The 23,320-nt window shown below is 40.0% G+C and overlaps 2 protein-coding genes across 2 annotated transcripts in view; one reads left to right on the forward strand and one right to left on the reverse strand.

Annotated features, from left to right (window-relative positions):
• The window catches only part of SMYD4 (SET and MYND domain containing 4), a 7,005-nt gene extending 6,831 nt beyond the window's left edge, over positions 1-174 (reverse strand). The window contains exon 1 of the mRNA XM_009885223.1: positions 124-174. Within this exon, the coding sequence (XP_009883525.1) occupies positions 124-174 (51 nt within the window). The remainder of the gene's footprint in view (positions 1-123) is intronic.
• A 122-nt stretch (positions 175-296) lies between these two features.
• RPA1 (replication protein A1, 70kDa) lies at positions 297-22,950 on the forward strand. Its single transcript, XM_009885175.1, has 16 exons — positions 297-338; positions 734-812; positions 1,361-1,469; positions 2,277-2,365; positions 7,034-7,120; positions 8,321-8,453; positions 9,420-9,522; positions 10,622-10,690; positions 10,835-11,027; positions 12,135-12,274; positions 13,932-14,080; positions 15,374-15,506; positions 16,563-16,739; positions 18,027-18,134; positions 21,473-21,559; positions 21,926-22,950. Exons 1-16 carry the CDS (start codon positions 297-299, stop codon positions 22,031-22,033), a joined length of 1,806 nt encoding a protein of 601 aa, XP_009883477.1. The 3' UTR covers positions 22,034-22,950.
• Positions 22,951-23,320: the final 370 nt, after the last annotated feature.

Genomic DNA, 23,320 nt, shown 5'->3' on the forward strand with positions numbered 1-23,320 from the left:
GGGTCGGGCCTGGGAGGGACGTGGGGGTGAAGTCTGGGCCTGGGCCTGGGCCTGGGGAGAAGGGGGCTTGGGCACTGACCCCCCCACCCCGTCCGATCCTGAGGGGAGAGAGCAGGCCCGGACCTGGGCCGGGTCCTGGGGGGGAGTAGGGGGCGGCCCTGCGGTGACGACCATTCCCGTGTCTCTGGCCGTTTCCCGGCAATTCCCCCCTCAGCTGCGGGTCTCGAGGCGTTGCTGAGGGAGGTGGTGGCGGCACCTCTCTGAGAAGCTCTTTTTCTTTTTTTTTCCAGGCCATAATGCAAGGGGAGAACGTCTCCAAGCCCGTGCTGCAAGTCATCGTGAGTGCTCTCCGTTACCTCTTGTGACTGCGCGCGCTTCCGTGGGCAGCCAGGCTTCCTCTGCGGAGGAGCCCAGCAAGGCTGACGTACTCTCTATTTTGTTTTCTGTGACTTGGGCTACGTTGGTGATATCAATGCTCAAAAAAAAACCCCCAACCTGGATAGATAGGTCATTTGCTAGCAACATCACGTCATGTTTTTGAAGAGTTATTCAAACCAAGGCTTTGGAGTCCGCAAAACAGAAGCAGTTCTAGACATGGTGCTTAGGGACATGGTTTAGTGGTGGTTTTGGCAGTGTTAGGTTGATGGTTGGACTTGATGATCTTAAAGGTCCCTTCCAACCTAGACAATTCTATGATTCTATGAGAACTAATAATCTGTTGTTTCCCCTGTAGAATACACGGGCTATTGCTACAGGAAATGGGCCACCACGTTACCGAGTGTTGATGAGTGATGGGGTTAACACACTCTCCTGTGAGTATGACAAGCTGTAGTGAGATTTTTATAAGCGTGGAGATACTAGTAGTACTAAAGTTTTCAGTCTAGTGCCTAGGTGTATAGCAATGAAATGAATATTGAAGGATAACATGGCATACGCAGGGACAAAAGACTCTGAAGCGTGCAACATGCATTTTAATATTTGGGTGAAGTCTTTCTCTTCTGGAACTTTGTGAGCTTTAAGCAACTAACTTGCTACAGGGTATAATGAAAATGTAGAAAATTATGCATGTTTTTGTAATGGTGATTTTTAAAGTAATTTAGCTTAATCCTTCTCTGGCTTCTTTGATATATGATTGTTCTAGCTATCACTGTGCTCTGAAGTTTGGGGAATAAATACAGTACAGTTTATGCTTAATTTTGGTGACTTCTTAAAAGTTACACTGTTTTCTATGTGTTAACTAACTGAGCAAGTTGTAGATCTAAAGTAACACTAGAGTGGCTGGAAAAGTTGTTGCCAGCCATGGCAGCCCCTTTTAAGGCTAGCATGTGTTAATTATTTCAATGTTCTTCTGTTTCTGCAGCATTCATGTTGGCAACACAGCTGAACTCTCTGGTGGAAGAGGAACGCTTAGCAGCCCAATGTGTTTGCCAGGTTAACAGATTCATTGTCAACAGCCTGAAAGATGGAAGGTATATATGTTTCTCAAAGTATGGTCCTACAGAAGGGCAGCTGCGCTGTCCTTCGTGACTAAGCAGAGGCCAAATGCTTTTGATTGGGATTCTCTGAAATTACTCAGTCTTGAGAGTGCAGGAGGGAAAGTACACAGCGCAAGCAATAACAGAAATTAAAAAAACTACAGAACGTGACTGCAGTGGGTTCAGATTTGTCTAGTACAGTGATTTAGTAATTTAAATTAGTTTCCGGTTGGAATACACCAAATTGTACAGAGCTTCATTAAAATTCACTTAGAATTATCTGCTGTGGAAAAGAAACAGTGAAGATTTATTGTTACATAGGTGTTGTGGAATCTGGTCTGTCTTTTATGAAAGTTTGAGGGAAGGGAGGTAGGATGCGGCAAAACGAGTGAGGATCTGAGTGCTTATAGAAAAATTATGTATGTGTATAGGAGAATATGAACTGAGGTTCATAGTCTTTTTATTCAGCGTTTTTGTGGAGGGAATATAACATCTTTTGAGGCAGGGAGTATATTTTGTCTTGTAAAAGTATCAAAACTGTGCCAGATTGTAAAACACAATGTTTCAAGCCATTTTTGCATGCCCATTCAGCCTGCCATTGGTTGTCCTTGCTGAAATGTGATACTGTTTCAAGCCTACTTGTACCTCATGAGAGGGTTAAGTTGACAGTGGAGAGCTTTTGTCTTCCAGAACCCTGTCCAAAGCACTAGCCCCTAGTGGTTGGCAGAAAAGGATATTCAGAGTCTGATAGACTTGCAGAGGGAGTGAAAGTCTTTATTGTCCTCTGTCCTGTGTTTGTAGGAGAGTGGTTATACTGATGGATTTAGATGTTCTGAAAACTGCTGATAAGGTTGGTGGGAATATTGGCAATCCAGTGCCGTACAATGAAGGTGAGTGCCCTCTGTAAACAAATACCTTTCTGAACAGACCATCTGTTATGATAGCCTTTCAGCTGTCTGTTTTTTCACTTAAAAAGAAGCGGTCAGACATGTTCAGCTTTCTTATACCTGGAACAGTGATATCCAGATCTTAAAAATCCATTCTATTTGTGTAATACAAAATGGCTTTTGTTCATATTTTAATAAATTCTACACCATGGCTGAAGCTTCAGTCTCTCCGTGGTATTGGGAAGTATCTATACCTTATGATAACATTGATAGATTTTTATTATACATTAGTGGTCTCTACCTAGAGTTCCAGTAAGTATGCGGAAGCTATTCTATGTCTCTTCATAATGAGTAACCAAATAGATTAGTATTTCTTCTGTCTGGAAAGAAAACAGCAGGAGGAAGATGTAATAACGATCTGTGAAACTATAAGATGGCATGGAGGGGGTGAATAAAGAATGATGACTCTCTCTTTCTTTTCTACATTCATTTGATGCTCTTTAGTTCTCATATTGTCAGGTAGTGGTTTTAAAACAAAGGCTGTACCGCACCCCCAAACAGTGCATAGTTAAATTATAGAACTTGTTGAGGTAGGTTCCAAAAATTGGCACAGGTTCAAAAAGCAATTAGACGTGAAAATCCATTAAAGGCTGTTAAACATAACAATACATCCTCTGCATGAATGTTAGGTTCAGGAAGCACTAAAACTTAGATTGCTCAAAGTACGCAGATGAGAGACTGGTATGAAAACACAGCTAGCATACAGACTTTCCTAAGCACCCGTTCCTACCCTGCCATCTGAAAAATGATGATGTGCTGGTGGGCCTTAATCTGACCTGCCACGAGTCTCTTGTTTCTATTATGTTGCGTAAGTAACTGTTCTTAATTTTCATGTGCTGAGCTTACAGTTCTCAGGCAAACATGTTTTGAGTTAATATTTGAGTTTATATTTTTTTCCCCCTGAGGTATGTTCAAAAGTATGTTCTGTTCTTCCAGTTCTGATCTTTAAAAAAGAGAGAGGATAATAAGCACTTAAAGAAAATATTTGAACAGCTCTGTCATTGACGTATATACAGATAATGGCTAAAATTTAATAGCAAATAGCTCTTCTTGAATTATTTTTTTTCCTGGTGGAAGTGAATTAATATATTTTTATTACTAAGGGACCACACATTAGTGGCAACAATTTTCTGTAGGATATTTTGGACGATCAGTGGTGGTAGGTATGCTGCCATTCTGGTTAAAAATCTACTTTACTAATCGAAGTAGAAATTAGACTTCCTTGCAACAGCAAAGACATCTTTCTTCATTAACTTTTCTTTTTCCTAGGGAATTGGAGGGGCGTTTGTTAAATGAGCCTAAAGAATCCTTTGTTCCTTTGATAGTTACTTAGCTAATTGCTGTTTAAAAAATGTGTTGACATCTCAGATTTTATGGTTTGATCCCACAGTTGCTGTAGAGACCAAGATTTTCAGAATAGCTATTGAGCAGACTGTTTTGTGTCTTTCTCTCATCTCCCTTGCTTGTGTGACACAAGAGCTTGTGAGCTATAATGTTTTTCAGTTGTCGTACTGTTGCTTAGAAACGACTGGGAATGTGATCTCTTACAGAACTGAGCTGAAAATATACCTTTAAGAGTCTAAGTTTTGGTAAAATTACCATGACTTTGATCAAAGTTGTGTTCTTCATTTGGGATTACAAAAGTATTCAGCAATGAAGTTTTCAAATTTAAATGCTTTTGGAGATGTTACAGGTCTCTGATCGTAGTAAGTGTGGTCTTGCACTAGAGAGATAAGAGATGTCAAGTTTGATGTGATGTGTATTTCATTTTAACACTGATGTTGTTCTGCAGATTTTGTACCCTTTTGTTTGAGACTAAATAAGGTTTCAGTAGCAGAAGGCGGTAACAGTTTAGAGTAGGTAAGCTTAACCCAGCCTTTCTGCTCTGCAGGGCTGCCTGATTTGTCATGAAGGCCTTGATAAAATGGCAGAGGTGTACTTCAAGTTGCAAATTCTTTAAGTTCCCATATATATGGAGAGATTATATTTTTGAGGAACACTCAGCTAATGCAGAATGAGTATCTAAGAGCACTTTGTGGTTTTAATGGGAAAAAAAGTTCAGCTATTTTTAAAAAGTATCTTTAGTCCTGCTTTTGGTCTTACTTGAAATACAGATCTCAAATTGCTAGATCTAGGATTAAGGAATATTCTTTCCTAGATTGTAATGCCACAGTAGGACCTGGGGAGTGAGAAGCTGACTTTTGGCCACTTTACGCTTGAGCAGTAGGCGGTTAATCTGCCTAACAAGGAGGCTGAAGCCACAATCTTCTTAAAACATATCATAAAAACTTTTCAGGCAGCATTTTGTAATAGTATTGAAAATTAAGATTGAGCAGTTTAGTTCTTGTTAAAAACTAGATGGTAATGTTATTACTGTCATTAATCTCATTCAGGTTACTCTGATGCTGGACTTTCATTTTATTATGACAATTACTTACTACTTATGTTTAACTTCTGTCATTAATCTTTCAGCATTGAAATGTTTGTATACTCATATATTCACTTCAACTCTTTTTCCTTCCCTTCCCACCATTGCCTTTTGGCGCATTTTCCTTCAAAGCACATTTTCTCTCTTCTTCTTCCTCCCCCTGTGCTGCCTCTCAGTTCTGGGACAGGTCTTCTGTCACCATGGCACTGTAGCAGGACCTCGTGGTAACAAAGCGTTGGAAGCACAGGGCTATTGCTTAACGGCTCTTACATAAGAGTAGGCTAGCTTTGGCCAAAGGTCTTGGGTTTGTCTAACCCTGTATGTATAGCAGAAATGTGATCAGGTATTTAAAGTGTTGGTTTTTTCAACTGCTGCTAATAAAAACTAACTGTGAAAGCCAGGCAGAGGAGTAAGTTTTCTGAGCACCCCAAGTGATCTATAGGCCACCAGAAATCATAGTTTAGGAGTCCTTAGACTCTAGAAGCGAGAAAATTGGGGAGATATTTCTGCCACTTCTATATTTGAGCACATGCGTAGATGTGTCAATATAGTCTTAATCTGTTGAGAAACACCAGGCTATGTTTAGGCAACCGTTAAAACATGATTTTGTGTTTCATAATACACAAGTGTTCTGATGTATGTGGTGGTCTTTTGTTTGGTTTGGTGGTGTGTTGTTCGTTTTTTGTTGGGTTTTTGTTTTTTTTTTTTAATTAAAATCCCAGGTCAAAACCATTTGGAACAAAACTAGCAAGGAAGTCTTTTGCTGTTCCATATGCACATTCCTGTTCTTGAATATTCTCTCCCTGTTGAGACATGTTTTGCCGTGGGGGTATTTCTCCTCCTTCTCCTCTTAGGCACAATGAATTTGGGGTGTTGAGCACTGACCCTGACTGGGTCCTCGGAGTACCTGAGGCAGCTGAGCAAGGGTGAAATCTGGCTTCTCCATCTAGCGGATTCTGCAGCAAATACACATTGCTGTTTGACGTCACCCTGTTGCCAGGGAGACTGCTGTCACCAGTTCACCGATGTGACTCTACTGCGGCAAGTTAGAGGAGCAGATTGGGTTTTGTGCAAGGACCTTCTTTTGGATTAAAAATAATCAGACAGTTACCTCTGTAGACTATACAACATCAGGCAACACTACATCAGGGTCTCCTTGTGTTGCTTCTGCTCCTTTACCTTACTTGTGTGCCATCCTTCCTTGCCGTTCTCCTCTGGGATTCTCTGCTTTTGTTCCTTCTGATGCTTATGGGCTTGGTCTGATGTTCTTTTCCACTTTCTCTGACCGTTTTTTCTCTTCACACCCCAAATCAAGGGGGCTTTGCCTGCTCAGGTCTAGGACTTATTGCAAACCAATGGCTAAAGAACTAGTTGTGCCCCAGAAGAGAAAAAGGTTGGATATTTTCTCATTTGGAGGCAAAATATGATAGGACAATTATTCTGTAAAGGAATTCAAATTTTTGAACTGTAGATTAGTCTTCTAATGTACTATTTGTCTAGATATGTCACTCTGCTCTTTCTCTTGTTACTTATCATCACTATAAGGCAAGTAAAAGTCCTGGAATCTAATAAAAATGCATGGTATGTACTTACTATGGCATCACTTTACTCTCTATGCAATATACTGCTGTGTCCCAAGAGGGACCCTGGTGAATGCTTAGATGATGACTCCATCACCCGCACATTGACTACCTTCATTTTTTGAAAAGAAAATATAGCAGGTGTTTTCTTTGTCTTGTGTTAACTTCAGGTTTTACTTTACCCAGTGGGTTTTTGGCCCTTTCTGAGTTTTAAGAGGGAATTCTCCTATAATTTTTATCATAGCTATTAGATAGATAGTAGCAGAAACTACCTGTCAGAGCAACAGAAGCCTATAAAAACGGAGAAGTTGTCAAGATTACTTCAGTGCTGTCCTTTTAAATAACTGTCAACCCTGAATTCTTTCAAAGTAGAAAGCAGTTGCTTGAGGAAAGAGATCTGACTGAAATTCCTCCATAGTAATATTGTTCAACAGATAGCTTGCTACTGCCGTGTCTTATAACACCTGAATTTTAGCGTGTTTTCTATGTTTTAAATTTTTTTTTTTTTTTTGTGCAGGCCTTATTTCCTAAAAAGGCTTTAGGGTAGTTTTAATTACTGTGCTCCCTACTGTACTGCATGGTCTCTTTCCGTTTGATTACTAGGGCAAGGGCAACAACGTTCTTCAGCTCCAGCAGCAAATCCAGCACCCAGCAAACCACAGCAACAAAATGGCAATTTGTCAGGAGCAGGTAAGAGTAATCCTGGGCGGGAATTCTGGTTTCCATTTTTGCAGTACAAAACTACAGCTTAGATTTAAAAAGGATCCTTTCTATAATGGTGGTGCATGAGAAACACTACATTGAAGACTACTCCGTAGCTTAAAAAGGTGAATTCTCTCAAGAGGCTACTGTATGCTTGGATTTAATAATTAAAAAAAAAAAAAAAGGAGGGGAAGGCGTATCCATCCCTCTTCCTCAAGGCAGAAAAATAGGAAACAACTTTGACAAAGCATTGTGAACTGAACGTTCAGTCTAATGCAATTTTGCATTCTTGAATCAGTGCTCTGTGGACACCCAAGTAAGCTGCAGTTTGGAGCTGACCAACAGGTGTGTTATTGGTGCTGAGATATTGAGGCCAAACAGTTTAGCTGGTACGGGACTGAAATAATTTGATAGTACATCTATAAATACAATTTTTTTATCAAGATTTTAAATAGTGAGATGCTGAAGAAGGCAGTCAATTTAAATGTCAGCCTGTAGACTTTTTTTTTTTCTGAAGGAAAAAAGTTGTCAAAGTCCTAGCTCTTGGTACTGCTTTAACCTGTCTGTATTCTTTATTCCAGTGTCTAAGAAGCATTTTGAAATAGTAACATTTTGACACTTGCTTACTGCAGCAGAAAACAAGCTTTTCCTTCCTGTACTTAAAACTGATCATGAGTTCTACATTTATACGTTAACAAGATTCAGTGTAGAATTATAGGTATTGCTTCATGTCAGAAATGTATTTGATTGCAGAGGTACCATTCCTTAATTGTTTCCCCAAATGGTGTAGATCTGCAGCTTGATGTGCCATATTTTAGAGAATTTGCCGCTAACTAGTTGTTTCCCACTTAGACCAGGTTTAAGTGGTTGACTCCTGACACATCTCCACTTCCAGTGGAGGTGCTCTAAAGCCCTGAGAGTGTCTCTTCTGCAGCAGTTTGCAGCCTAGAAAATAATTGTGACCAAGAGCAGAAGCGATTCAACAAACTTTAGCTGCTCTGCGGTGCCCATGTAGCACAGCGACCGGGGAGCTTTAAGTGCCTACCCAGTGTTAAGTATTTGCCTTCTATGCAGCTCCCCATAGCGTGGTGGGGAAAGTTCTGCCTGACCTCGCACCACGAGTTCGTTTTAACCAAGCTTTTGTCTGCAAGGCTGAAATTCTCTACGCTTCGTTGTGGTTTTTGAAAGGTCCTGCTGCCCCGAAGTACCATGCTCCCTCAAACCAGTTCGGTAAAGCGAGTGCTGTCAGCTCTGTGAAGACACCAGGGGGATCGCAGGCCAAAGTAGTGCCGATCGCCAGCTTGAACCCGTACCAGTCGAAGTGAGTTATTATGGTTTGCCAGGTATTACTCAATGTCACAGTCACAAAGGAACAATAGCTTCTTTTTGCTTTCTAATGTATGAATTCTCTGTCAAATTATTCTTTGAATTCTTTTGAGTTTATTGGTTAACTTCAAACAAACAAAACCAGTGATAACAACAAAACCACCTCCAAATTACAAACAAAAAAACCCCTCCATAAAACCAGCTGTACAGGTTTTCATTTGTTTTTTGTTTCTTGTTTGTGTTTTTTGGTGTTTTTTTGTGGGTGTGATTTTTTTCTTTTTCTTTTTTTTTTTTTTTTCCTAGTTTCATATCAACCCTGATAATCTGAGATCTGCCTTTGTGTTGTCTTGGTGAAGTTACCCTGCTGAGCTTGATAGGTTTTTAATATTTTAGTGGAAAATCAATTGATTTCTCTTTTTTTTTCTTAAAGCAACTTTCTTTTTGGTAACTTAATGACAAAATAGCTCAGTAAGCTATTCACTTTGGCTACTGTTCTGTTGAAAAGCATGAGGATGTAATTATTTCGTGAATGACATTTTTAAGTTATGCAAACTGATTTGATTACCCAAGTTAAATGCGAATCCTATAATTGAGCTCTTGAGTTCTAGCATGGCTTTTCAGAGCAGGCAAACTGCTGTATGAGAAATGTACCCTAGAAGAGTAAAAGATTTGAGGCCTGCTTCTATACAGAAGGATTGTTCACTACTATTATGATACTAGATGCTTCATGGCTGGCTTTGTTGCTTTTCTGTACAACTTTCTGCCTTTAATGGTCTGGGCCATTAAAATAGAAGGCAGCAGAAAAGCAGGTAGAGTTGCTGAGCTGCAGTGGGAAGATTCTGGCTTGTAAATACTGACATTCCAGTTCCAAAGGTTTGTCAATTCAATTTTTTTTTTTTTTTAAAAAAAAAAAAAAAAACAACAAAAAAACACGGAACAGTGATTTCTTGCACAATTTCAGGTGGACCATTTGTGCTCGTGTTACCCAAAAAGGCCAGATCCGCACGTGGAGCAACTCCCGTGGTGAAGGAAAGCTCTTTTCTGTAGAGCTAGTTGATGAAAGTGTAAGTGTCACGTTGAGAAAAACATAATGTATGCCAGATGTTGATGAACCCTGCATAAAGACAGAATAGAGGAAATAAAGTGTATTATAGGAAATGTTGGTTTTATTACGACTGAAGCTTGTATTCCTGTATTCATTAAGTTGAGCATCAACGACGCAGTTTTTATCCAGAATGAAGTCTTAAATGTATGGCATTACTGATTATTTTTCATCAAAGTCTATAGCGTGTGACTAAATTTTTGCTGCTTCAAAATATAGTTGTTTATGGAAACTGACAACCTAATACTGAGGTTTGTGGTGGTTTCCTGGAGATTGAGAATGAGGTCTCATCCTTGCTTAGATACACGTTATTTTGTAACGTGGAGCGTTGCCTCCAAGTTACAAGCTTTCATTTTCGTGAGGAAATCAGAGTACAAATTATTGTAATACTAGGGAATTTCATCTGTGGTTTGTTTGGGGAATGGTATCTGGTTAATCTAACTAAACTTGCAGTTTGTCAAGCCTCTTATCAAATTACAGCCTTCTGTCGTGAAAACAAACAAGATTCTGCTAGATTATGTTTAGTATAAAATGTGAGGTTAATAATGTAACATGTTGTCATCAGCCATTTGTTTTCTCTGCATACAGTCTGTATTCAACTTTTTAAAAAACCCAATATTTATATCTAGTGATTTTATAATTGTTACTTAAAGACTTGACATGTATGAGCAGGAGGTATCACTGTTTGCTGACTTGTCAAGCTGCATGATATAATTAATTTTTTTTTTTTTGCATATAATGGCAATAGCTGTCATTTTTACGAGTACCTTTTCAGGGGTGTATACATGATATATGTAGTTCTTAACGCGTTTCATTCTGAAGCTCTAGATATACTAATGAGACTTGAATATGAGATTGGATGGTCAGGTATAGAATATGTTGTTTTAGCTCTAACTACAAATGCGAGGACGATGTTGTTTGTTTCTCACATGCCTGGAGCTAGCCTGGCAGAGCATGCTGTGTCTGTGGAACTGATGCCACTTAACATTGCAAAGAATTCTTTTTATTTTTTTTTTTGATGCCGGATTTCGGTTTTGACCAGCTCTCCTATTTTCCTGCAGGGTGAGATTAGAGCTACTGCATTCAATGATCAAGCAGACAAGTTCTTTCCACTCATTGAATTGAACAAGGTATGGTAGCATTGTGCTTTCATAGACTGACGTGAGCTAGAAAAGAGGAACTTCAGCATAGCAAGGATTTTTAAAGGTGAACACAATCTATTTTCTCTGTCTGACTTCTGATAATATCCTCTGTTTCATTGCTTTCTCCTGTAGGTATATTATTTTACCAAAGGCAATTTGAAGACTGCTAACAAGCAATATACAGCTGTTAAGAATGACTATGAGATTACATTCACTAATGAGACTTCAGTTGTGCCCTGTGATGATGCCCAGCATCTTCCATCTGTTCAGTTTGAGTTTGTATCCATCTCTGACTTGGAGAACACACCCAAAGACTCAATTGTCGGTCAGTCTAAGTAGCAAAACAGCAAGCTCTGAAGCTTTGAAGTTTTACTTTTGTGTCCTGAATACCGGGGGGGTCGTAAGCATACAGTGCTTCCAGTGTTATGATCTCTTAAGTGAAGTTATCCAGGGATGGTTGCCATTAAAAATACCTCAGGCAGTTTTCCTCTTAAGATGTCTTTGCTCTGTTCTGCTAACAATATATAATGATTTTTCTTCAAACCTGTGCCTCAAACTAAAGTCAGTAAACGATACTTGTTTATTGTACTACGATCATTGTTTTCCACAGAAAAGGGCTGAAACAAAAACGTCCTTGCTCAGCACGTGTGCATTTCATACCTTCCGTGGTCTTGCTTTCTTTCACTATCTAATTATCTCTGTAGTGATTTTGGCATAATTCATTGCATTCATGTCCAAGTTGCATGACTGTTTTGGCTTGCTTTGTGAAGTATTGGAGGTTTGTTTTTCTGTAATTTGTTGGGCAGAGTACTCCGGAAAAAATCAGAGGCTTGGGTGGGGGCGAGGGTGCTCAGGTTTCACAGGCACAAGATGCCTGTGATTCAGAGGCATTCAGCTAGGGATTTTAAAGGTAGATCTGTAATATTAAAAAATGGTATATTTTTAGTGAGTGCAAAGGGGATTGTGTTACTCTTACTACCTGAATGTGCAGACTTGTTTAAGTTGGAGGTTACGGTCACGGAGCTGCAGGGAAGGCACTAGCCAGTTGCTTCACTGTGTTACAGTCCCTTTGAAACCCCTTGTCTGAAAGACTTGGGCTTAAGCAGAAAGAGTGTGTGTTACAGGATCAGGGCTAAAGTCCTTTGACAGAATGCGATGGGAAAAGATAGTACAATGCCTTGATCTTGCTAATGTGGTGAGGCTTGCATTCATGAATACCTTAATGAATTCGTCAACAAAATTAAAGCACTGAAGGGTTCTGTAGCGGAGCATTCCTACCATAATACACTCAATTTCCATATCAGATTTGATTTGAATAGGGAGCTAGGATACAAGGTAAAAATCTGACACTAGGATTGAATTCTTTTCTTGTGATCTTGTATTCCCCAAGTGTGACCCTTGAGTAACTAACTAAATTGTAACTGTTTTTCAGATGTAATTGGAATTTGTAAGAGCTATGAAGATGTCACTAAAATTATAGTGAAAGCTAACAATAGGGAGGTATCGAAGAGGAACGTGCATCTGATGGATACATCGGGGAAACTGGTGACAGCTACGCTGTGGGGACATGAGGTATGTGCTTCCTTACCTGTTCTTAAGCGAAGGTTCCTTTGTGTAGGGTGAGGAAATGAGTGTGCTGTTGTCATCTGAGATGGGTATAGCACCAAGACAGAGTCCTGAGTGTTTAAGGATCAGGGGCAGAGAGAAGGTGAAAGACTGTCTGGTTTCATTCAGGTGTGATGTTCTTAACCTTTCTCTGACAAACTGCTGACATGATCTGACTAATGCATTCTGAACAACTGCAGACATTATGTCTCAAGCCCAAAGACTGAAGATAACAGGCTTCTAGTTTAGGAAAGGATACGAGTTGCAGTTTGATTATGGAAAAGCCTGTTGGCTACGGCTGTCTCATTTGAGATGAATTTTATTTGTAAGGTGGGATACATGTTACCCTGCATAAATTGTTGCTTAACTAGGGGGCTGAGAAGCTGTATCTCAGACTGGGAGTTTAAAGCATTAGAGCCTTGGATTGAAAGTTAGAGTAGTTGCGGTAAACTGCTGCTTTATCCTTTTAACAGGCTACTTTGTTTTCCAGCGATGTTGTAGATACTTAGGGATTTATGTTCCAGTCTATAAAATGGGAGTGATCCTGCCAGCTTGACAGCGATGCTTTATGGCTAAATGATCAAGTGGACTGATACTGTAGGTAGCTAAACACCATTAACCATCTGCTGATATAAATGAAGTAAGCTGAAGTTCAGTAACACAAAGTTCTGACGTTGAACCAAGTTGTTATAGGAGAGGCTACTGGTAATCAGTTCCTGGTACAACTCTTGCAACGGAGATCGGGGTCTGCATTTTACAAAGTTAAATCTGTTTGCTTGCTTGTAGAATAGAGATAGCGACAAGCATTGAGGGGAGGTGACTTATGGCTTGCAGCTGGCACCGTTAGGGTTAGAATCTGTATCTCCTTTATAATAGTTGTTGCCCTAACGGCTGGGATATGTTTTGGGTTCTCTTTGCATCTCATGGATACAGTGAATGCTATTGCTAACTCCAGCTCATTTGTAATCTTTAAGCACGTGATCCTCTCCTTGCTTGCTAAGTGATGTGGGTCCAGAAAATCTATACCTTTCAAAACCTCTCTCAAGCCAAGGCGTTCTGTTATTGTAAGATTTGACTTAGATAACAAACTGATGGCAATTGAACAGCATTAACGCAGCTTTATGAGATTAAAAACAGAAAATGGGAAGTAGAGGAAAACTATTTGGTCGGCGTACCTATACTTCTGCTTTTTAAGTTATGGTAGAATAGACATGATTGGCTCAGTCAGGCTAAGTGTGTTGTTTCATCTCCTGAAGAGTCTAATCTGACCAAATAATTTCTCCTGTTTGGAGAACCCTCTACTCCCATAACCCATCTCTCTTTTTCTAAAATCCCTGTATAAAACCCCTAATGGAGGGGACCAATGCTTTTCTTTTCCAAACCAGTAGGGTGACTTAAGGATTCTCTGGTTCCTCAGGAAATGGGGGTGTTAGGACTACAGCTTTAATTGTTAGCTGCCTCTTCATAAACTCCTAGTGATACTGTTTAAAACATTACCTTCTAAATACAGTAAGATAGTTTGGTTCAGGTTTGGTCGTTTGTCATGATCTGTGAATTACGATCGCAAGTTCAGTACCTTTACTGTAGCGTGCTAGTAATGTATTCTGTTTTTTCACACACGCAGGCTGAACAATTTGATGGTTCTAGACAACCTGTGATAGCCATCAAAGGAGCCCGAGTCTCTGATTTCGGTGGTAGAAGCCTGTCTGTCCTGTCTTCGAGTACAGTTGTCATCAACCCTGATAGCCCAGAGGCTTTTAAGCTCCGAGGATGGTAGGAGTGTGTGTTTATGTTGATTCATTACAGTCTGTGGCAGAGTGTTTGTTTTATTCTGTTTCTCTGTACTTGAGCAGTCTGTATTTACTGAAGAAAGGTAGCAGAGGATATGGGTTCTGGGGTTATAGAAACTTCTCTTCCTTGAAAGCACTAGAGCCTGAAAGGCTGTCCTTTTTAAGTTGTTCAATTCAAAAACTTATAATTCCATGACAGACCTTGAAAAATTGAAATAGGAGTAGTGCATGCTGACCCAAAGCCTTGGAAAGCAGCATGAAATCAGACTTGACCAGTTCCGCTTTCTGAGGCATTATCTGAGAGAACAGTATTTTTTTCACAGGTTTTTCCCATTGTGTGCAATCTGATATGCACTCTGTTAGTATGGACTGGAAGAAGGATGTTGACTTCTTCCAGTGTCTATTCCTTATCCAATATTTTTCAGATAGCAAAGTAACAATTTTGTTGTCAGGAAAACAAAGTGATTTTGTGGTGTTTTGCTTCTGCTGTAGATAGTTGCTAAATTGTCTACCTACTGATATGGTGAGATGTGGCGTATGTACAAACAGGGTGAAGTGCTGGCAGCATCAGGTTTGTGAGTCCTGGATTTTCAGGCTCTGGTTAAATCACCCAAACATGGATAAGATATAATGGCGAATGGCATTTTGCGTTTTTCATTGAGCTGTGGTTCTCCCATACTTCACAGGTTTGTTGAAGACAAAATTGATTTTGGGTCTTAGCTATTACTGTCACACTTTAATTAAGTTCGGTTTTTGAGTCTTGTTGGTGTGTTTCTCAAATCACAAAAACCACCAGAATGGGATGGCAGTACAACCTTTTGCTGAAAAGCAGTGCTTTCTTATTTCAACAGAGGAAGCATAATCTGTTCAATGCTATTTGCTTTTGTTTTTGAAGCTGCTGCGAAGATAATGGTACCATGTAATTTAATTTTAATTATGGAAATATCTTGATGCCCTTAAATCTTGTTATCTGACTGCCTTTAAGAAGCATGCAGTGCGTGCTTTGACCACTAGCTGGCAAACAAATTGCAGTTATATAGAACAAAGCTGTCCTCCTTTTGTGGGTTTATAAAATACTGTGCTAATTAAGTCGGACTATTAACTTATTCTGAAATGCTATTTTTGTTTGCAGTATACACAAATTACCGTAATTGTTTCCTTTGCAATCATTGATAAAAAATCCCTCACGTATTAAGTACATGAAACTAAATGTAAGCTTTTGATAAGTCTGTATGGTCTGCTGTCCAAAAATAGAAGTGCATCTTTGTGGTTCCAGGTTTGACTCTGAGGGGCAGCTTCTGGAATGTGCCTCAATCTCTGATGTCAGGGGTGGGCCAGCAGCTGGGGCAAATACCAACTGGAAAACTTTGTTTGAAGCCAAATCTGAGAACTTGGGACAAGGAGATAAGGTAAAGCGTGGCCACCGAGTACAAGCCTTGGGTACTGGGGAGAAAATAAAAAGCAAGGCTTTATGCAGGCATTCTGCTGATTGAAGTAGTCCAGTTGTTGAGCAGTATGTGCTTAATCGCTCAGAATTTATGCAATTAAATATTTTTATTTTTTTTCCAAATAAATTCGAGCTTGTTGCTGATGTTGCAACATGATACTATGTTTGCAAGAGAATTCTAAGCCTTGTATAAATGGGGGGGTGGGTGGTAGTTCACCCCAAAGATGTTTATATAAATAGCACAAAGTGTTCTAGGAGAAATAGGTGCATTAGGAGGAAGTGGTTTTCAAGGGTACTGCACGCTTGGTCCATAGAAAAGCTACGACTAAAACTCAATTCTCTGGCATTCCAGTCCAGTAACCTCTCTAGGCTTATACTGCTTCTCAATTTGTTTTTAATTATTTTTTTCCCCCCCAACTTAAGTGCTAAGCCATTTGGGATATGCAAGAACTTCTATCCAAGGGAAGAAACTTTACCTGTAATTCAGCTATTTTCTGTGAGATTTTTTTGCACGTGCTTCTTAAGCAACCTCTGCTTATCTGTTGAAAGACTTGACCGTAGTCTTAAACCATTAGGATGATTATTTTAGTATGGTGAGTGGGTATTTTGTTCTGTAGGCTATAGTTTAATCAAATGCTTATCTGTAATACTATGCAGTAGGCTTTCTGGTTTGCTCCCAAAAGAAGCATAGGAAAGTGCAGAATCTTAATCCTGTGAAAAAGTAGAGATTTGAACAGACACAATGGAGAAGCAAATATGCTTTATCTAAAGAAAACCAAGCAATTGGAGTTTCCTGCAATGGAAACACAAAATAATCTTGCTGTAGGGGCTTTATTTAACATAATGGAAGCCTGAGAATGATTGCAACAGAGGGGTTGATTTACAGTTTCCCAATAATCCATAGCTGTTAAGCTTTCTAATCCTAAATATCCAGGTATGGGCGCCTTGCTTTGTAGTTAATTCAGAATTGGAAAACGTTGAGTATTTTGAGGCTAATGTTGCACACTGGCTCTCCCAGGCGGATTATTTCAGCTGTGTGGCCACCGTAGTACATCTGCGCAAAGAGAACTGTATGTACCAGGCGTGTCCCTCTCAGGATTGCAATAAGAAAGTGATAGACCAGCAAAACGGACTGTATCGTTGTGAAAAGTGTGATCGTGAATTCCCCAACTTCAAGTACCGCATGATGCTTCTGGTAAGTAAATAGATCAGAGGAGAGTGTGTTTCTCGCTCTTTTCCCTGCACAGTCCAAACAGAAATCTTTTGAGAGAATGGGGTGTTAGAGTGCTGTTTGTCTCCCTGTGGTGCCTGTGGGTTAGAGGATATTTAAATGGCTTGTATGCTGTACCTGAGTGAGGGATGTTTCATTGAGCTGATTAGCAGTTTGTTTTCCTAGTGCTCCAATTAAAAGCTTTTCTCTTTGCCAAAAAGTTGATGCTAGCTCAGTTGATTCTGGTTTCCAAGTGTACTATGCAGTGCAGAGTACAGATGGCCTACGCCTCTTCAGTAGTGAAGATAAACTGAAGTAAAATGGCATTTCTGGAGAGCAGTAATTGCACTTTTACAGCTGCTACCTATATTTAGTACATTTTTTTTTTTGGTAGGTATTGTTCTGTCTCATGCTTTAATGGAGCCTGCTTCAGAAAGTTGTTTGAGGATTATTATTGTGATGCCCACTTACACTATAAGCATTGAACCTTCGTCTGTTTTACATTATAAGTTAGAGTTGTATCTGCTGCTTAGAAATGCTGTGCCAGGTGGGCATGCAGAGAGAAGGGAACTATCCCTGCAGTCTCACTAAAACACAAACTGCTTCTGAATAATTTCTAGCAGATAACTTCTAGGAATGCACTTTACATAGCGGAATCATTCTCGTGGAGTATGAAGGGTATACTGAGGGTTCAATCAAGGCCCTCGGAACAGCGTGTCTCCTATTTTCTCATCCCTAATTATCAAAGCAGCCAGGAAATCCGTGTGAGGCTAGTGCTTGATCTTTTTACTGCTCTGTCTTGTCCTTGACTGTCTTGGTAGTTTCCTCATAACATAGTATTACGTGTGTTTTTGCTCAAGTACTCGGGTATGTACAAAGTACATGTAGTTTGCAGTCTTGCTGGTGTCCCCTTTGGTGGTTGTTCTGGGCTACTTGTTCTTGCTCACAGCTCATCAGTGACAGCGGAACAGAGCTGAATATCCATCAGTGGATACTGCTGCGATCTTGTCGGCCTTTTCCTGTGACACAATGTACTGTCGATATTAACTTGCGTTAACTGTGACATTCTATGGAGCTTAAAAAACCAAAAAAGGTAGTAAGTCACTGCCTTCCACCCTCAGTGACAGAAAGTACCTATGGTGCGTAGGTCTCTGATAGTTATCAGAAATTTAAAACTCTACATAGCTGTGAAATAAATTTTTCTTTTGTACTGTCTTCTTGAGGAATAGACAACTGGATGAAATGACCTCTTGGTTTTTTGTTGCTTTTTAGGTGACCATTGCAGACAGTCTAGAGTATCAGTGGTTGACCTGTTTCCAAGAGACAGCAGAATTCATTCTTGGGCAAAACGCAGCTTTCCTGGGAGAACTGAAGGAAAAGGTCAGTCAATTAGCTTATTGTATTTTTAGTAAATGTCTAGAAGTTGAACTATGTTTCACACACCTTTTTGTTGGGCTGCTCTGAAATGTCTTGCTTTTTTTGATCCTCCTGGTAAGGAAATATTCTTGTAATGTTGACTTTGAAGGCAACTTGGAGAAAGATGTAAGGTATGTGTGGAACACCAGTGCTGATCCTTCAGAGAGCATGATCTCATATGTGCGCATATAAAGCTCCTAAGTCAGCAGAGGTGACAAAGACAGTGGGTTATGTTCATGTAGTTGCTGTGGAAATTAACAGTATTATTAAAAATAAATACAAAAGTGGAAGGAAGGGATTTTCTGCTTCATTAGGCAAGAATTGATCTTGCCCATTCTCTGCGTGATAGGCCAGCTCAGGGGCCTGGCAGCCCAGGATTGTTCTCCAGATGTTGGACTTCAGTATATTTTACAAGTTCACAAATTGTTGCTTCTCTCTAGCCTGAAGTTCTTGGCAGGGACTTGTTTACTCTCCTCAGGATTATTTTCCACGGGCCATCTGCCTGGAGAACAGAGATTTGCCTGCATTCCCCCATAGTTTGCTCCCACAGTCAGTCTGTCTACCTCTGAGCTCTTTTGGCTGTTAAAAGTTGGAGATCAGCCTGTCCTTGTCCCCTGGACCTCCAGAGACAGCTGATTACTTGTCGATAGTACTACGGCCTTTAGAGGGCTGACAGCTTTAACAAGTGTTGACTCCGATAGAAACGACAGACTGTTTTATCACTGTACCTAGATTGGAAGAATCTGCAATAAAACTGTTTTAGCCAGGAATGCTAACAACATTATCCCTAATGTGTTCCAAAAATGTGTTTACAAAACCAAAAAGTCCCAGAACACTTTGTATGTATCTTTATAAGTAGGCAGGAAGCTTTTTGAACTAATGGGTGTTAGCCCACTTCTGAAGGCTCTTTTTTCCCACCAAATATAATCAGAAACTTTGTGGGTCATATGAAGACTATGACTTGTAAAATGGGTCATTGGCAGAGATGCTTAAGTGATCTTTCTTTGGCAGATTAGAATGGTTTTTAAGGTTGTAAGCCATTAAAGACTGACAGACAGTATTTTCTTCCCTTTGTTACTATGTGCTCTGCTGCATTTTCTTTTCTTCCTACCAAAATAATCTTGATTTTTAAAATAATCCCGACTTTTTTGGTTTTGTTTTGGAGGGCTTTTTTGGTTTGATTTTGGTTTTTAAGTCATCTGCTATACTAACTGTGTGGTTTTGTTGTGGTCTTTTTTTTTAATGACGATCTAGAAAGCATAATAAGTTCTTGAATTGTGTATGAGCATTGCTGTGCTCCCAGGCTAAGGCTGGTTGATGCTACGGCTCCAAAGATACAGCAGCTGTTGGTTAACACATTGCTTGGCTGTGGGAGGGAAATGAAGCAGGAGGGGTTGTTGAGGCTGTAGTCCTGGTTGTCCTGAGACACTGTTGTGAGCCACTTCTGCAAAGCAGGGCTAGTTTTCCTGTAATTCACATACAATAATGCTTTTTTGGAAATTTCCTGCACTTTGGCTGTGTAAGGTAAGTGGTACGAAGCTTGCAGTTCTGGGATGCTAAAAGTTTTTGTGCTATTGTGAAGGCTGGACGCCTCTGTTCTGTAGGAAGAGGTATTGCTAGGGCATTCTGATTAGGTGTGCTTGCGCTTTTACATTTCCATTTTCAGACATTCTTAATTTGTCAATATTTTTGTACTTCGTTCATGCTTAATCTCTGCTAGGGTTCAAACAAAATTTCTTAGTCACTTTTAATGCTGAAAAGAACTGGATGGAGAAGGAGATACAGCAGATCCTATGTAACAGTACAAACATGTAATGTCTTTTGAAGAGCTGCCTAATGGAAATGGCCGAGGATAGAAAATGGAACGAGCCCTTCAGCGGGAATGCTTTGTGTTCCAGGAGAAATTGGTTTTGATTTGACACTTTTATGAGCCTTTAAAAATGGTACTTGATGCATTTTCAGTAAGCTTTTCTTAGTGTTTTTTCTCTGAAGACCTGATGCAGTGTCCTGTGAAGAGGGTGGGAGTCTTTCCTCTGCTCACAGTATGTATTGAGTCCACATACAGCCAGTGACCACTCTAAGTGTAGATGTGCGTGCACTGTTTTTCATCTACTTCTCCACTCTGTTTGTTACCGAAGGATATAATGTAGGGTAGCAGTGACTGGTATGCTAATGGCATTTTCCACTCACTAATGGTTAGCATAGTTTGTGGCAGAGCTGGAAACAGAAGCCAAATGCTTTATTAAGCGAGTTTTCTTATCCTCTAATCCATGCGATGGTCAGAAGAAGGGGTTTTTTAATATTCAGGAAGGATATGCCTAAATTCTGCAGTCTCTGAAACTAGCTACTCCTGTTCACCTTCATTTGTTGTGCTTTTCTAAACCTTGGGAGAATCACTGTGTAGTGTAAAATAGTGCTGTGCGCATTTAAAAACAGCAGATGTAACACTTGGAATATGAGTGAAACCGAGGTGGGTTCAATTCCAGATCAGATGCTCTGTCTGCTGCTGGAGTGACTGATCAAGTCAAGTGCATCTGGTAGATAAATGCATTAATAATTACGTGTCTGTATCGTCGTGGGGCTGCAGGATTTTTGTGGAATGTCAGCAGAGGTTTTTACCTTTTTGTAAAAATTAGTATTTTTACAAAAATAAACTTTTGTTCCACAGTCTCCACAACTTGTCTGCTTCTCTTCTACTGTTTTGACAAATTGTCTGTTATAAATTATGATGATGTTTGGTGTTCGTATGGTAATTAGAAGCTGCTTATGTTATAAATATGACAGTCTTCTAATGGTTATAAAAGCATGTTCAAAACACGCATCCACTTTTTTATAGAACATCTTCTTAAATAGGTCCGTGTCAGGATGTGAAGGATACATATACAGCCTTGATGGATAAGCAGAGAACCAGAATGCCTAATAAGACAATTAATAGGGAAATAGTTACCTCTGTCAGCGTCTGTGATCCTAGCAGAACATCAGAATTAGCCAGTGAAGCAGCGCAAGAGAATCTCATGTAGACTCGTATTTTCTTTCTGCGCACTTGGCTGCAGATTCGGTGCAACTGCAGGTTATTTTGTTGAGCTAGCTGAAAAGTTTTCACCTTGAACTAAAGTTCTTAAAAACTTTAAGTTATGGTTTTGGCATCTGGAATTTGTTGGAAGATTCAGGTCTGCCTACGTGATCCAGTTAGTTCCACCGTTTTGCCAACATCAGCAAAAGATGAGCTGTTCCGAAAGTTTACGGTACTACTGGAAGCCTGGCGTGTCTGCAGCTGATATCTGTCTTTGTCCTTCTCACAGAACGAGCAGGCATTTGAAGAAGTGTTCCAAAATGCAAACTTCAACACATATGAGTTCAGGATCCGAGTAAAACAGGAGACTTACAACGTAAGTGTTCCCCAAAAGGCAAATAATGTAGTGTGTGTCTTGTGTAGTTCTACTTGTCTCCATAGAAGGTGGATTCCTCCTCTTGTGTTTTTGGGGAGAAGTTTCCAAAGATACTTGCTCACACAAATACTGTCAGTCTTGAGCACTGAAGGAGGGATCCACTGTTGTTAACGCTGCTCCCTCTCGGGTTCATCAAGCCTGACTTGTTTCAAATAAAAACACCCCAGCTGCTCTGGGAGGCAACTTTGCGCCCCCAGGCAACCCCGATACCCAGAGCAGTAAGTTACTGGGGCAGAAGGAGGTTAGAACCAAATGCCCAGGGTGCTTAGCGTTCTTCTTTTACGTGCCGTCTTTCTCTTTTCACAGGATGAATCTCGTATTAAGGCTACAGCAGTGGACATCAAACCTGTGAACTACAGAGAATACAGCAAGAGGTTGATTGCAAGCATCAGGAGAAATGCTCAACTACAGTGAGGAGGAGGCTGGCGCTGACTGATAGAAGCCAGAACTTCCAGGAAAAACTCAATAGATGATCCTACATTGACTTTTTCCCTGCCCCGTGTGTGACAATTTGGCATTAGTTACACCATGCATGGTAGTCCAGTGTAGTGGGCTAAGTGATTTAATGCACTTCTCTGAAGCTACGCCTCTGGTAGGTAACAGTGAACTCCAACGGCCACGATATTGTAGACTGTTGTGTTCTATTAGGCTGTTGCAGCACTGAAGAGGAGTCTCTAGACAGACTGCCAGGATCTTCAGACAAAGCATTCAGCGTGTCTGAAGTAACTTTGCTTTCTTACTTTATGTAAAGCTGAATTATATAACCATTGTGTCTTCTTGGCAAGAAAGTAGTGACAACCTTGACACTCTGACTTGTTCGGCAGAGGGTAGGAGGAAGAGTGTCAGGCGGCTTTCAGCTGTGGACGAAGGAGAGCAGGTCTATTAGCACAAGTTAGTTCCTTTCCATAGAATTCAAAGGTTTTCGCTTTCCACAGGTGCCATGCAGTTGTTAATGCTTGGAATGGCAATATGGTTGAATTATTAATCAAAGAGCTATCTCTTATATCTGAAGAATATCCTTCCTTCAGGGTTTAATAGACTGAGTCAGATGGGTCTGATATTAATCAAAATTGTCTCTTCTGAGGAAGGCAGATAAGCATTGACTCTCCATCCCCCAGGGAAATCTAGGCAACTACAAAGCATTGCTTTAGTTTTCTCTTCAATTAATACTATAGGTTTTTGACTGGTTTGAGCACACATTTCCTGCCTATACATGTTTTGTATGTTTGTATGGTCAGTTTCGTTGGTTTTATTTGTAACGCTGTTAATCAGAAACAGGTCTTTAAATGGGGGGAGCTTTGTTTCAATAAACACTGTTTAATTCCTGTGTAGTGAATTTTGCTTTCTTTGAACACCAAAGACTTCTCATTACCGGAAAGCAATTAATTAGCTTTCATAATAAGCATTCACTTGGGGGAGATGTTACCTTATTACAAACTCTTAAGGTTAGACTGAAGAATGGAGACTTCTTTGCCTGATGTTAACAGCATGGAAATGCAGTGATATTTTCACCATTTCTGTGCCTGAGAATGCTGATGAGCTGGCACTTCTGGGATTTTTATTGACGTTTACACAGCAGTCTAAAACTAACCAGGCTTTGAGATTTGTTCAGACATAGAGCTAGTACAGAAAACAGTAATTATGCTACTGGGCTTTTCAGTCAGCAGAGCATGCTAGCTCTGTGTGCTCCTAATCACATTA

Source organism: Charadrius vociferus, unplaced genomic scaffold (assembly GCF_000708025.1).
Source record: "Charadrius vociferus isolate BGI_N301 unplaced genomic scaffold, ASM70802v2 scaffold54, whole genome shotgun sequence".
Classification (NCBI taxonomy): Eukaryota; Metazoa; Chordata; class Aves; order Charadriiformes; family Charadriidae; genus Charadrius; species Charadrius vociferus.